At 40.0% G+C, this 15,150-nt stretch overlaps 1 protein-coding gene across 1 annotated transcript in view; it reads left to right on the top strand.

Moving 5' to 3' along the window:
- ptprja (protein tyrosine phosphatase receptor type Ja) overlaps positions 1 to 15,150 on the top strand; it is a 76,547-nt gene that overhangs the window by 24,088 nt on the left and 37,309 nt on the right. The window contains exons 8-10 of the mRNA XM_073050054.1: positions 508 to 771; positions 2,373 to 2,666; positions 6,985 to 7,128. Coding sequence (XP_072906155.1) covers positions 508 to 771; positions 2,373 to 2,666; positions 6,985 to 7,128 — 702 coding nt within the window. The remainder of the gene's footprint in view (positions 1 to 507; positions 772 to 2,372; positions 2,667 to 6,984; positions 7,129 to 15,150) is intronic.

The following is a 15,150-nucleotide window of genomic DNA, read 5'->3' on the forward strand; positions in this document are numbered from 1 at the left end:
GCTGAAGGGCCTGTTTCCGTGTTATATGATGACTATTAAGACAGTTACAGGCTGCCCAGTGCAATCATTTCTGATTTGATTTGACACAATCAACACATTTCAGTGTATGTTTCAAGTACATATGACAAATAAAGATAACATTTATCCATAGTTAATAATGGGCACAGTAACTATAATGGTAGAGTCTGATTTTGGGCAGCAGGTGAATATTGAAATCCCATTTGTTTTTTTAATATTTCAACTTATATGTCATATCTACCACCTATGCCCAAAATGCCCCAGAGCAGTGTATTCTCAACTGATCAGCAGAAGTGTGCCCAATTTTGAGAATACACTGGTTGAAAGGAGAAATAGACTTCCTAACTATGTAACCATCTGAGAATCCCACTGGCAGAGCTTTAACAGCAGCTTATTACTCATTGGTAAGGAGTTGACAATGCTGAGGGAGGAATATTAGACAATGGAACAAAAAGATGTGATGATCTTAACATAAAGTTTTATTTCCAGAACCAAATCCTGTTAACAAATTTAATGTTTCGGAAACGAGCAACAGCTCAATAAATCTAACCTGGGATGAGCCACGTGGGTACCAGAATACGTACAAGTACAGAGTGGAACTACACATTGGAAATACACATTCCAACAAAACAGTCAGGGATCGCAATGTGCTTTTTGATGGCTTGAACCCTGGAGATAATTTCACATTCACCATCTACACCCTGGCAGCCGATGGCACAGAAAGCAATTCGATCATGTTATCTCAGTGCACAAGTAAGTATTAAAGTCCCAGTTACAGTAAAATTACTTTAATCTGACACCTTTGGGATTTTGTTGGTCCCCAAATGCCGGATTTCCCAGAGCATTAGATGGTTTTTCAATTAAAATCTAACTCACTTTTAATTCCCCATTTCATTTCAGATGTTTCACAGTGGTATATCAATTTTTATCTGAACCCCTTAATTTTCAACAGAATACAGAAATGGTGCTCCCAGTGAGTTTAAAGAGAATAAGGGAAACATAACCGGGTTAGCTTAAAGGGAGAGAAGGAACTGGGGCTCCAATGTGCTGAAGGGAACTAGAGCCATGATGTGCTGGAAGGAATGTAAGATCCTGGGCCCCAGTTCACTAAGAAGAATATAGGAATCACACCTGATTAACCTAGTACCAATCCATTTGGATTTCCAAACAATGGGACAGCAGATTATTAGAGATTTTCCTGCTTATCTATCCCTAACTAGTGTATCCATCATTTCATCTGATAATTCTTCAGATTATTTATTACTACTTTAGGAAGGCATTGGTGAAGTCAATTTTAACATGGTACTGATCCATTCAGATAGAATATTTGGGCTCTGTCCCTACCAGTGCTAATTTCTGCTAGAGGACAATGGGAACTCTATAATCAGCCTCATTTCTTGAACTAAGAAAACAAAAAAAAGTATCAGAAATAATTGCTGACTCAGCAATACAGTCTAGTATTTTGATTTGTTTTATTCTATCAGCAAACACTGCATACTATCCTCACATTATTTTCACACTTTTCCGATGTATCTATCCATTCTCCATGTAGTTATGGCCCTTTCCTGTTTTATGTTTATGCCATGTAAAGGATTGTATTTCTTAAAACTGGATTTCATCAGATCCTTTACTGCCCAACTTTAAAGTCTACTGAAGTCCACCTGGTGTTTAATATGTTCAGCCCTTAGTTTTACTACAACCTCAAGTGCTTCAATCTCCCTGAATTGGATAAACATGTTGAGTCTTCAGGTTTTAGATAATGGATGAAAAATTTGCAAAACAGATGCACACAGGATCCGATTAACAATGATCACCCAGGCAAATACCTTTCTCTCTTAACTAATTGATCTTCTATTTGCATAATCAAATAATTACATATTATTTTATTAATTAGCTAAGTAATCTAATCCATTCTAAAGGTGCACAAATAGAATACCAAATAAACAGCTCATACTGTTGAAGGATCAAAAGTTTCCCTTTTTTATTCATTCTCACTGAAGGTAAGTGCTGCACCTAGAAAATGCTACAGTATAATTAATCCTGGAAACCCTAGGCCACAGATCAGAAAAGAGAAACAGTCATGTTTCCCTGCATCAATTGTCCAGTAATCTATGAATTAGGCACAACTATGGTTTTTCCTGCAATGGTTAAACAGATTGTCAAGTCCTGTTAGCTAGATTCATACATGCAGATCTCACAAGGAATTGAAAGGCAGTTAATACCTTGAATTGTTTATCTAAACAAATAATTCCTTGCAGAGGAAATAAAGAAAGCAGAAGGCCAAAAAATCATGGGAAAATTCAATGGGAAAACATTTTCATTGTTATACTAATATGAGCTTTTGTTTCCTATAGATGCTGCTGCAATTAGTCCTTCTTCTCTGCATTGTAAAGGAGTGGATCGCAACTCCATGCTCATTTTGAATTGGGCTTGTCCAATTGGACTGAACAGAGGCTTTGATCTTCAAGCAAAAGATGACTCCACTAATGTTATTAATGAAACTAGTGCAAGTTGTACTTCAAATCAAACAGATGATTTCAAGCTAATGAATGTCACATTCTTTACAAAGTATGTTGTGAGCATCACCACCCTATCATGTGGTTCCCCGAGTACACCAGTTAGTACAAGTTGCATGTCTGGTGTTAATAGTAAGTGAACTCTTTCTACCTCTTATTTATTTTAGCCTATATCTCTTCCTTTATGGTGCCTTTGGTGACATACTATTATTTTATGAAGGCAGAAGTAGTTACTCAGTAATACAGCTATGCACTCTGCTTCCACAGGTTTCCTCTTTGGACCATCCTTTCCTTTGCAATCATTTTTTGTGTTATCCAATAACATCTATGATTTACTTCTTTTGTCACTTCCTCTAGGCGTGTATTACACTCTGTTAAAATCTGTGCTGTTTTATGAATGGAACACTTCTTTCACTCTAAGTTTGTAAGGTTAGTTTTTCTAGTTGTTCAGATCCTCTGTTTTGTACAATTTTAATTACATTTGAATGTAGGTATTTAGTCTGTTCCTGACTAGTCCTCTTTATGAAGGATGCAAATGCTTAATTTATTTTCTGTCTAATACATGCATTTTTCCAGTGCACCCATGCCAGATCCCATTTCTATTCCCTTAAGTTAAATTCAGTTTCTTGAATTGTTTTGGTTTTTAGCCTGCTCTTCATTTTGCTCCTATGTAATCTTTCCACTGTTTGGATTTCCTTTTATTTTCATGTCAATGTTTCCCAGACCTCTAGCACCATTTTTGTTTGTTTTTTTTCCCCTTGTTCCCCTTCTGCCAAATCATTTATTTTAAACTCTTAATTATAGACACTCACTGCATTATTAATGAAAGAATAAAGCATAGGTGAGGCAACAGAAAAGGGAAACATTAAGGAGTAAGTTTAGGGGGCAGTATTGCCTGGACTCTAGAAGGATGCCTTTATCCTCCTGAAATACTGACCTAAGCTACAAACGTTTATAATTAATGCCCATCAAATGTCTTTTCTAAAGGACAGAATCTCTCAAAATGCAGTAATTCCTCATTACCAGCATTATGGAATTGGCAGTTTCTGACTTGAAACTTGTCTGGATTTGGTTAATATTTGTATATACCTTCTATCTCTTCCACATTATGTAGTGTTTTCATAGATTTTGTAGTTCTTTGTGGATGCTAGGACTGCGTAGTCATAAATTTTAGCCTCACCACTTTCTAGCATTCATTCTACTTATTTTTTAAGATCCAGTGAGGAATAGGACCTTTCAGCCCTTCAAGCTATGCTACCAGTAAACCCTGATTTACCCTTAGCCTAATCTCAGGACAATTTACAATGACCAATTAACCTACTAACCAGTATGTCTTTGGGCTCTGAGAGGAAACCAGGGCACCCAGAGAAAACCCATGCATTCCACAGGGAAGATGAACAGAATCCTTGCAATTGAACTCCAAACTCCGATGCTTTGAGCTTTAATAGTATTGTGCTAACCACTGCATTACCATGGCACCCATTTAATGGACAGGAAGGTAGCAACAAGAAGTGAGTTGGAGGAACTCTTTGAAACCTACCGAATATTGAAAGGCCTCAGTAGAGTAGATGTGCAATAGATGTTTCCAATAGTAGGAGTCAAGGACCAGAAGATGCAGCTCCAAAATAGAAGGATATCCCTTTAGAACAGAGATAAGAAGGAATTTCTTTCACCAGAGGGTGATGAATCTTTGGAATTCATTGCCACAGATGGCTATGAATGCCAAGTCATTAGGGTATATTTAAAGCGGAGGTTGATAGGAACTTGTTTAATAGAGGCATCAAAGGTTATGGGGAGAAGATAGGAGAATGGGGTTGAAAGGGAAAATAAATCAGCCAAGAGCGAATGGTGGAGTAGACACAGTGGGCCGAATGGCTAATTCTATTCCTATGTCTTATAGTCTTATGGAAAGGGAGTAAGGTAGGAGGAGGTCATGATTTGGGGCATGGTTATGGTTATCAACATGCACTTGAATATGCTTGAATTGCTGCAATATGAAATGGGGAATAGTTGAGACACTACTATTCAAAAATTGGCTGATGCTTTGGAATAACTATTGAATTTTTCTAATCTAAGCCAATGAATATCTCTACAGTTTGCTTGCTATAAATATCTTTATGCTCTCTTTTTCAATTCTATTGTTAATGGCTCTAAACTAAACATCATTCAGAAAGGCAAATATTTTTAATTCTGAAATTCTTTAAGCTGGGTTCATGGGCATTGGTCATAAAATTTAGCCTATATTAAAAAGCTATGTGTTGGCGCATGGCCTAGTGGATAAGGCATTGGTCTAGTGATCTGAAGGTCACTGGTTCGAGCCTCAGCTGAGGCAGCGTGTTGTGTCCTTGAGCAAGGCACTTAACAACACATTGCTCTGCGACGACACCGGTGCCAAGCTGCTTGGGTCCTAGTGCCCTTCCCTTGGACAACATCAGTGGCATGGAGAGGGGAAGGCTTGCAGCTTGGGCAACTGCCGGTCTCCCATACAACCCTGCCCAGGCCTGTGCCCTGGAAACCTTCCAAGCCGCAAATCCATGGTCTCATGAGACTAACGGATGCCTATTAAAAAGCAGAGAAGCCATGAAATTCAGAGTCCGCCTGGTGTTAGAATTGTGTTGGACTTAGGCTACGTCCACACTAGACTGCATAAATCCATAACTGAAGCTTTTTCTTTTTGTTTTTATCCTCTGTCCACACTAAAACGGCGTTTTCGTCCCCCGAAAACGGAGATTTTCAGAAACGCTCTCCAGAGTGTGTAATTTTGAAAATGCCGCTTGGGCAGAGCAGTGTGGATGGGGTAACCGGAGAAATCTAAAAATGCTGTCATGACGTGCCAGAACAGATGGTGACGGCAGCGCGCCATTTCATTGTTTTCTTGAACGCAACTTAACAATTTCAGAACAGACGGCATCAAAACTGAAGCCAGAAGAGTTAGAAATATACTCACCAAATACTTTGACCCATAACTTACTGAATAAATAACTCACTGTTTTCTGTCCTTGCTCGTATGAAGGTGGTTTACCTATTTATGCAAGTACTTCTCTGACAATAGATGTGTAACAGCCTAATATGTTGGCGCATGGCCAAGTGGTTAAGGCGTTTGTCTAGTTATCTGAAGGTCGCTAGTTCGAGCCTTGGCTGAGGCTGCATGTGTGTCCTTGAGCAAGGCACTTAACCACACATTGCTCTGCGATGACACCAGTGCCAAGCTGTATGGGTCCTAATACCCTTGGTGGTGTGGAGAAGGGAGACTTGCAACTTGGGCAACTGCCAGTCTTCCATTAAAAAAATCATCTTGCCCAGGCTTGCGCCCTGGAAACTTTTCAAGGTGCAAATCCATGGTCTATCAAGACTAACGGAGGCCTACAACTGCCTAATGTAACATTGTATGGAAATACAAGATAATACTGATGCCGACATGTTTTATACATTTAACAAGGGGCTTTATTAATGCAACAGAGTTAGTCAGTTTTTCAATGTTCGTCGTCAGCCGGGTCATACTGTCCGTGAACTCCCTGTCGGTTGCCTCCATAGGCTCCAGTATTTGTTTTTTCTAGTTTTAAGTCCTCCTGCACAAGAGCCAACAGCTGTCTGTTGTTTAAGTTTTTCTAGTCTGCAACTGCACAAACGCGCACCAAGTCTTTCACGGTGAGATTCAACACCAAACACGTCGCTTGTTTTCGGTAGATGTGTCCTGCGCATGCCCAGTAGGAGGAGATTCGCCGATATGTCTGTTTTAATGTGGACAGAAAGTATTTTAAAAAACGATTAGTGTGGACGCCTTTCGTTTTTACACGAAACCGACATTTTCAAAATTATCCGGTCTAGTGTGAACGTAGCCTTAAGAAGATGAAACAGAGCACTTTGTTAAGTTATTGGCAGCTGAGGGTGACCATTCAAGCTGAAGGGTAGATCTGAGGGTGTGTTAAGAAACCTCACAACTTCCAATCATTAATCGGCCATTTGGGTAATACAATAATGACTTTAAAATAGCTGCCTTTTGTGTTGTCTCTGAGATCACTGAGTTGAGATTGTCCCAAACGTATACGGATAGAGTTATACAGTATATTTATTCCACACGTCACCTTTACATCTGACTTGAAGGTGTAGTGAAATGAAGTCTTTGATAAGTGAAATACAGTGAATCCAGTTTCTATAAATAGGAACAAGAAGGAAATGCAAGCAGAAACCTTTCATCCATAGATTAATAGACTTTGTAATGAGCTGTCAGATAAAGGAATTGAAATGTAAGTGGATTTGAGATCTTTTTCTGAAGATGGAATAAAAGAAGGATATTGAGAGAGAAGAACAAGAGAGATAAATTCATGAATGAGGAACAATTTTTCTTTTGTCTCTTCCCAAATGTTCATATATTCTAAAGTCCTTCCTTTCGTTAATCATATGTCCAAGTTATTAAATGCAATGTGTTATCTATCCAATTTATTCATAGATCCTCCAGAACCTTCCTCACGTTTAGAATTACCAGATCTTAAATTCACCCATAACACAGTGAAGTTCGCTATTCAAACAGATGCATTTAATTCCTCCAACGGCCCAATTGTGGCAATTGCTGTGATTGTGACAAAAGATCTAAGTAAGTACTTACTGTTTTACATCGGTTTCATCCTTCTACTGATTAGACTAATAATTACCTTGTGATTTGCAGCTCATATTGAACCAGAAGGTAAAAGTACCCTTGGAACATTCTTTTAACTTAGCTTTAGATTTACTTCAAGCCTCTGCATGTATATAAGATGATAACATTTGGATAATTCCCTGCTTATGCTCGAATAATACAGGGACTAAGAAGATTGGATTAAAACCTGATCAAACTTTCAGCAGATAGGCTGACCCATTGCAGCTGAAGGGTAAATTTTATTTTGTTTGTTACCAGTTTCTTGGGTACCATTGCTACATACTTCCAGGCTCAGTGTGTGGGTCAACAAGTAGAAAACACTGGAGTTACCATTACTTGAACTGTTAATCATCATTGGTATGAAGAAATGCATAAAATTACATTTGTCTAATTTACTGAACGTTTTGAAGGGAACTCATAGATTCATAATGCAATGATTTATTGTTTGACTTAGAACTAAAGAGTGATGTCACTGCATACCACAGAATTGGACACCACATGCCTAATTCCAGCAAATAGGATTAACATAGATAGGCATTCACGATTGCCATGCATGAGGTGGGCCCATCTGTGCTGTTTCTGGGATATGTAGTGATAGCACTGTTAATTTCTAAGTCAAACAATAAATATTTGCATTATGAACCTGCAAGTTCTGTTTAAGACATTCAGTAATTTAGAAAAATATATACTTTTCCTATCCAAATACCTATCCAAGCATCTTTTAAATTTTGTAATTGTATCCACTACCATCTTAGGAAACTCATTCCAGGTATTTGCCATTATAAAAGCATTTCCTTCCTATTTCCTTTAAATTTATCCTCGCTCATCTCAAAATGGTACCCTCTAATTCTTGACTGTCCTGTCCTGGGAAAAGATGCTGGCTATCTACTGTATCCTATTCATGCCCCTCATAATTTTATAAACTGCTACAATGTTTCTGTCAACCTCTTGTGTTCCAGTGAGAATAAACCCAAATTATCTTATCTCTCTTTATAACTACAGCCTTGTACTCCAGACTAGATACTAGTGAATCTCTTCTGCACCTACTCTATTGCTACCACATCCTGTGCTGTGGTATCCAGATCTGAACATATGCTGTAAGTGCAATCAAACCAATGTTTCTACATCTGCAATACGACGTCCCAACTGTTATGCTCAACGCTTTGGCCCACGAAGACACACATAACAAATGCCTTTTTTTCTGCTTTATCCACCAGTGTTACCAATTTCAGGGAGCTATGGACTTGCAACACATGGAATTTCTACATTATGTTCCCAAGGTCTCTGCCAATCACATCATGTCCTACCAGAATTTGGCATTACTTCAAACTTGCATTAAATTCCATCTACCACCATTTTATCTATTTCCCAATGATTTAGAGTATGTCCCATTTAGTCTTGGACAACCTTTTTCACTATCTACAGATCTGCCAACTTTCATATCATCTGCAAACTTACTAACACCTAGTTAACAGCATAACATACATCAGGCTGCTGTTTATTGATTACAGCATGTCATTTAATACCATCTTCCCCTCAATATTAATCACCAAACTTTTAAACTTGGTGTACTTGGCCTCTTGTACTTCCATCTGCAACTAGATTATTGACTACCTCATCGAGTGACCACAGTCAGTATGGATCAGTCATAACATCCCCTCTTCACTGACAATTGCACCTCAAGGATGCTCTTCTCTCTCTCTTTATGCTCATGACTATGTAGCCAAGCACAGCTCAAACAATACTCATAAATTTGCAGGTGGTAAAATCTTAGATGGCAACGGGGAGGTGTACAGGAGTGAGAAAGATGAGCTGGCTGAGTGGTGTTGCAGTAACAACCTCGCAGTCACATCAGTAAGACCATGGAATTGATTGTGGACTTAAGGAAATGGAAGTTGGGAAAACACACACCAGTCTCATTGAAGAGTCATCAGTAAAAAGGGTGAATAGCTTCAAACTCCTGGGTGTTAACCTCTCCAAGGATCTGTTCTGGTCCCAACTTATTTACACAATCATGAAGTGGACATGCCAGTGACTCTACTTCATTAGGCATTTGAGGAGATTCGATATGTCACCAAAGACTCTTGCAAAATTTTGTAGAAGTATAGTAGAGAACATTATCAAGTCAATAAGCCCTGGAGCTTCACCCGCTATTTACCCACAACTCCTAGATTCAGCCTTTGGCACTGTGGAAAACGGTAATGAATTATTCGCCAAATTCATGAACATGTTACAGAACATGGGTGAAAAACCGTCTGCCTACCTTCAGAAGCTACAGGTAGCATTGACTCTGACTGTAAAGCAAGGTGGAGTTGCTGAAACTAACAAGAGGCTAACTAACAAGCATCTCTTAAAGCCATTTGTAGGGGATTTTGGGACTGCTCCCCAATCTTAGAGCTGCAACTATAACAGAAAAAACAAAAATTGCCATCATTTACTGAGCTATTGACATTTCTACACACCGAGGAAGGCAAGTATGCTTCCAGATCTGCATGCATGGAACAGCATTTAGGAACAGTCAAACAACATGCTCAGACCACAGATGTCTGTCAAGAAGATGATATAGCAAAGCTAACTTAAGTTACTTCTCAACTAACTAAACAAATCGCTGAGCTTCAAAGTCAACTAGCCTCTCTACAAGCTACAAAACAGCAGAAGCAAGCTCCAAACAAAACAAGCTCCAAGACAGCAAGTGATAAGCCACTAAAAAGAAAGGCTGACACAAAAGATAAACAAAAGTCCACAACCGCTAACAAACAGCCAAGTGTAAAATCTTGGTACTGTTTTAAATGTGGCAAAGATGGGCACATGGCCAGCACTTGCTGCAATGAACCCAATCCAGTATTTGTAGCAGAAAGGAGAAGACAGTCTGAAAAGAGATGGAGTGAGTGGCAGTCATGTTATGGTACTCCTAAGCCTCATTTTAAACTAGAAGTGATTCCTGTTGTGGACAAGCAGGGATTAGTGTTGACAAAGCATGTCCCAAAAGCTCTAAGATCTTGCTTTGTGAAAAAGTCCCAGAAAGAGAGCGAACGCGTCATGAAGTATACTGAAGGTCATCTGGTGAACTCGGGTGATGTGGTTGAAGTTAGCGCTGACGTTGTACAGGCCGTATGAGAGCGTTGTCTTACCCAACAGACAGAACCTACCACAGACGTCGCCATTGCGTTTGTTGGATCCTTAACAATGCAATCAAGAGCTTGTATCTTCCTGTCAGGATTAAAGGCAAAGTGAATAAGAATAAGGAACCTTGCTTCTCGAGGGATATTGGAACTCTGATAAGGAAGAAGAGAGAGATGTATGATGTGTATAGGCAACAGGGAGCAAATAAGGTGTTTGAGGAGTATAAAAAGGCCAAAAAAAATACTTAAGTAAGAAATCAGGAGGGCTAAAAAAAAAGACATGAGGTTGCTTTGGTAGTCAAGGTAAAGGATAATCCTAAGAGCTTCTACAGGTATATTAAGAACAGAAGGATAGTAAGGGATAAAATTGGTCCTCTTGAAGATCAGAGTGGTCGGCTATGTATGGAACCAAAAGAAATGGGGGAGAACTTAAATGGTTTTTTTGTATCTGTATTTACTAAGGAAACTGGCATGGAGACTATGGAAATAAGGCAAACAGGTAGTGAGGTCATGGAACCTATACAGATTGAAGAGAAGGAGGTGCTTGCTGTCTTTACGCAAATCAGAGTAGATAAACCCCCAGGACCTGACAGGGTATTCCCTTGGACCTTGAAGGAGACTAGTGTTGAAATTGCAAGGGTCCTGGCAGATATATTTTAAATGTCGGTATCTACAGGTGAGGTGCTGGAGGATTGGAGGATAGCTCATGTTGTTCCGTTGTTTAAAAAAGGCTCTAAAAGTATTTCAGGAAATTATAGGCTGGTAAGTTTGATGTCAGTAATAGGTAAATTATTGGAAGGAGTACTAAGAGATAGGATCTACATGTATTTGGATAAACAGGGACTTATTAGGGAGAGTCAACATGGCTTTGTGCATGGTAGGTCATGTTTAACCAATCTATTAGAATTTTTCTAGGAGGTTACCAGGAAAGTAGATGAAGGGAAGGGATGTCTACATGGACTTCAGTAAGGCCTTTGACAAGGTCCGCATGGGAGGTTAGTTAGGAAGATTCAGTTGCTAGGTATACATGGAGAGGTAGTAAATTGGATTAGACATTGGCTCAATGGGAGAAGCCAGAGAGTGGTAGTGGAGGATTGCTTCTCTGAGTGGAGGTCTGTGACTAGTGGTGTACCACAGGGATCAGTGCTGGGTCCATTGTTATTTGTCATCTATATCAATGATCTGGATGATAATGTGGTAAATTGGATCAGCAAATTTGCTGATGATACAAAGATTGCAGGTGTAGCGGACAGTGAGGAAGGTTTTCAAAGCTTGCAGAGGGATTTGGACCAGCTGGAAAAACGGGCTGAAAAATGGCAGATGGAGTTTAACGCAGACAAGTGTGAGGTATTGCACTTTGGAAGGACAAACCAAGGTAGAACATACAAGGTAAATGGTAGAACACTGAGGAGTGCAGTAGAACAGAGGGATCTGGGAATACAGATACATAATTCCCTAAAAGTGGTGTTACGGGTAGATAGGGTCATAAAGAGAGCTTTTGGTACATTGGCCTTTATAACTCAAAGTATTGAGTATAAGAGTTAGAATGTTTTGGTGAGGCTGAATTTGGAGTATTGTGTGCAGTTTTGGTCACCTAGTTACAGGAAGGATATTAATAAGATTGAAAGACTGCAGAGAAGGTTTACGAGGATGTTGCCAGGACTTGAGAAACTGAGTTACAGAGAAAGGTTAGTTTAGGACTTTATTCCCTGGAGCGTAGAAGAATGAGGGGAGATTTGATAGAGGTATATAAAATTATGATGGGTATAGATAGAGTGAATGCAAGCAGGCTTTTTCCACTGAGGCTAAGGGAGAAAAAAACCAGAGGACATGGGTTAAGGGTGAAGGGGGAAAAGTTTAAAGGGAACATGGGGGGGGGCTTCTTCACACAGAGAGGGGTGGGAGTGTGGAATGAGCTGCCAGATGAAGGGTAAATGTGGGCTCACTTTTAACATTTAAGAAAAACTTGGACAGGTACATGGATGAGAGGGGTATGGAGGAATATGGTCCAGGTGCAGGTCAGTGGGACTAGGCAGAAAATGGGTCAGCACAGCCTAGAAGGGCCGAAGGGCCTGTTCTGTGCTGTAATGATCTATGATTCTATACCCGACAGTTACACACAAGATGATCAATGTGGGGGATTACCAGTCGTTTCTCATCTCTCTGATGCTGAGATTACAGACTTGCAGCTGATCCTTGAAGAGGGGAAGTCATCAAGCAGATAGAAACTGGAGAAAAAACCATTCCCTTCAGTGAGAAACTCAATCCCCAGACTTTCTCAGAGAATGGCATCGTCATTGACAGAGTGCTTTACAGAAAAAGATGTATTGGAGATAAAACAACATACCAGCCTGTTCTACCTGAAAAGGTTCAATCTGATGTACTTAAGAGTCTTCACGATGACTTTGGTCACATGGGTACTGATTGTACCCTGGATTTAGTCAGAAGCCGATTCTATTGGCCCAAGATGGCTGCTGATGTGAAACACAAGATTAAAATACATGGTCGATGTGTAAAAAGAAAGACCTTACCTGAGAAAGCTGCTCCATTAGTGAATATTGTGAGCTGGTCTACATGGACTTTCTTACCTTAGAACCTAATCAAAGTAACATAAAAAATGTGTTAGTAATAACTGATCACTTTACTAAATATGTGTTGGCTATTCCCACACCTATCCAAAAAGCCAAGGTGGTTGCAAAGTGCCTATGGGAGTATTTCATCGCATATTATGGTTATCCCAAGCGCCTACACAGTGATAGTATGCCTGACTTCAAATCCCACTTGATTAAAGAGCTGTATAAGATTGCTGGGACTCAAAAAGTCGGAACTACACCATATCATTCTAGAGGAAACCCTATCGAAAGGTTTAACAGGACCCTCTTAAATATATGCTGGGAACCCTGGAGATGAAAGATAAAAGTCACTGGCGAGAACTTGTGAAACCTTTAGTCTATGCTTATATTGTACAGGTAGTCCCCGAGTTACGAACGTCCGACTTACGGACAACTCGTACTTATGAACCGAGGAAGGAGAACGCCGTCCGCCATTTTAAGTCGGATCGCGATGCCGTCCGCATTGAGTGTTTAACTTTGTATTTGGCTTAAATTGTTCTTAGTAAGAGTGACCCTGACCCCGCTCCCCACTCCCGTTCCGGTCGGCTGGTGGCGCAGTGAGATCAGTGTCAAGCTGGAGAACAGAGGTTCGTGAGTTCAATCCATTGACAGACTGCTCCCGTGCCGGGTTGTTGTCGATCCAGTGACTCCCATACCATCCGTGCCGGGTTGATTTCGAGCTCACAACTCGACCGTTTAAAAAAAAACACAGCCACCTCCAGTTTAAATTCCCACATGGAATATTGTGGAGGATCAAATACCCAAACCCAGCACAGCCCTCCCTTGTCCCATTTGGCCTGTCTCAGTGCGGTGGTCGTTAGGACCCAGCGGACCTCGGGAGCCGGCGGAGCTCGGGACCCAATGCCTGCAGTGTTTCTGTTCCATTGACGGGAAGCGATCGCGATTGAAAATAAAGTGGAAATAATAAAGCATTTGGAAAGAGGTGAAACGCCATCGGTCATTGAAAAAGCGTTAGGCAACAGTCGGTTAACGATCAGAACAATTTTAAAGAATAATGGAGCATTTGAAAGGCCCTGCCCCGATAAAAGCTACAATTATTACTAAGCAATGCAGTGGTTTAATTATTGGAATACATACATTTCTTAAGTGTTTTATATGCATAGAAAGGTAAAATATATACTATATACTAAGACAAACGTTCGACTAACTGAAGCTAAATAATACCGGATGTACTTGTTCCGACGTTCGTACAAATCCAACTTAAAGACGGACTCAGGAACAGAACTCGTACATAATCCGGGGACTGCCTGTACTAGGAATGAGATGACTGGTTTTAGTCCGTGTGTTCGGATGACAACCCACACTTCCATTTGACTTAGCATTCAGACTGCCCTTGAAGGACAGACATGGTATGTTGCACTCTCACTATGTACAACATTTAAAATCTTATCTTCAGAAAAGTTTCAAGATAGACTCAGGGAACTCACAGAAAATGGCAGACCAAAACCAGACCAGATATGACAAACATGCCAGCCTCCAAGATGAAAGAAGGAGACCAAGTGCTGGTAGGGAATACGTGCCCACCAGGTGAAAACAAACTTGCTGATAAATAGGAAGAAATAGTCGATGTCGTGGGGAGCAAAGCTGGTGATCTGCCTGTCTACAAGGTACAACCTCAGAACCAGTCTGGGCCCATACAAACATTACATAGGGATTTATTGTTCTTTTGTGGATTTTTTCCTTCTGAGGATGATGAACAACTTTCTCCAGGCCCTGTTCACAAGTACAGAACTCACAGGAGTACTAAGAATGGACAGTTGGTCGAAGAGGAAGAAAATCCAATTGACCCTGAAGAGGAGGAGGATGGGAGATTTATTACCTCAGACCAAAACTTGACATTGTAGATGAACCTTATAAGAGTCCAGAAACCTGTGAACAGTTACACAAAAGAATTGTGAGCTCAAATCCAAGCCCAGACCAGCCACTTGCAACCACTTTGGTCGCAGATCCAGTGCTGAAATCCCAAAGAAATGAAAGTTACTTACCTGATGTAGAGGAATCCACTGAAGAAAGTAACTTGCCTGTTAGTCCTGAAGAAAACCCAATGGAAGAAACAACAAATAAGGAAATGCGTAATCATTGTATCCTACCTACCTGATGAAAGAAATCTGGAAACTTCATCAAATCCAGATGAGTCTGAGATTTGACAAGAAAAAGAGATGTGATATATTAGTTTATTCTTCATTTGAAAGATCTGAATTTGATGTTTCCAAGGTATCGAAATA

The sequence above is a fragment of the Hemitrygon akajei genome, chromosome 6, assembly GCF_048418815.1.
Source record: "Hemitrygon akajei chromosome 6, sHemAka1.3, whole genome shotgun sequence".
Taxonomy (NCBI): Eukaryota; Metazoa; Chordata; class Chondrichthyes; order Myliobatiformes; family Dasyatidae; genus Hemitrygon; species Hemitrygon akajei.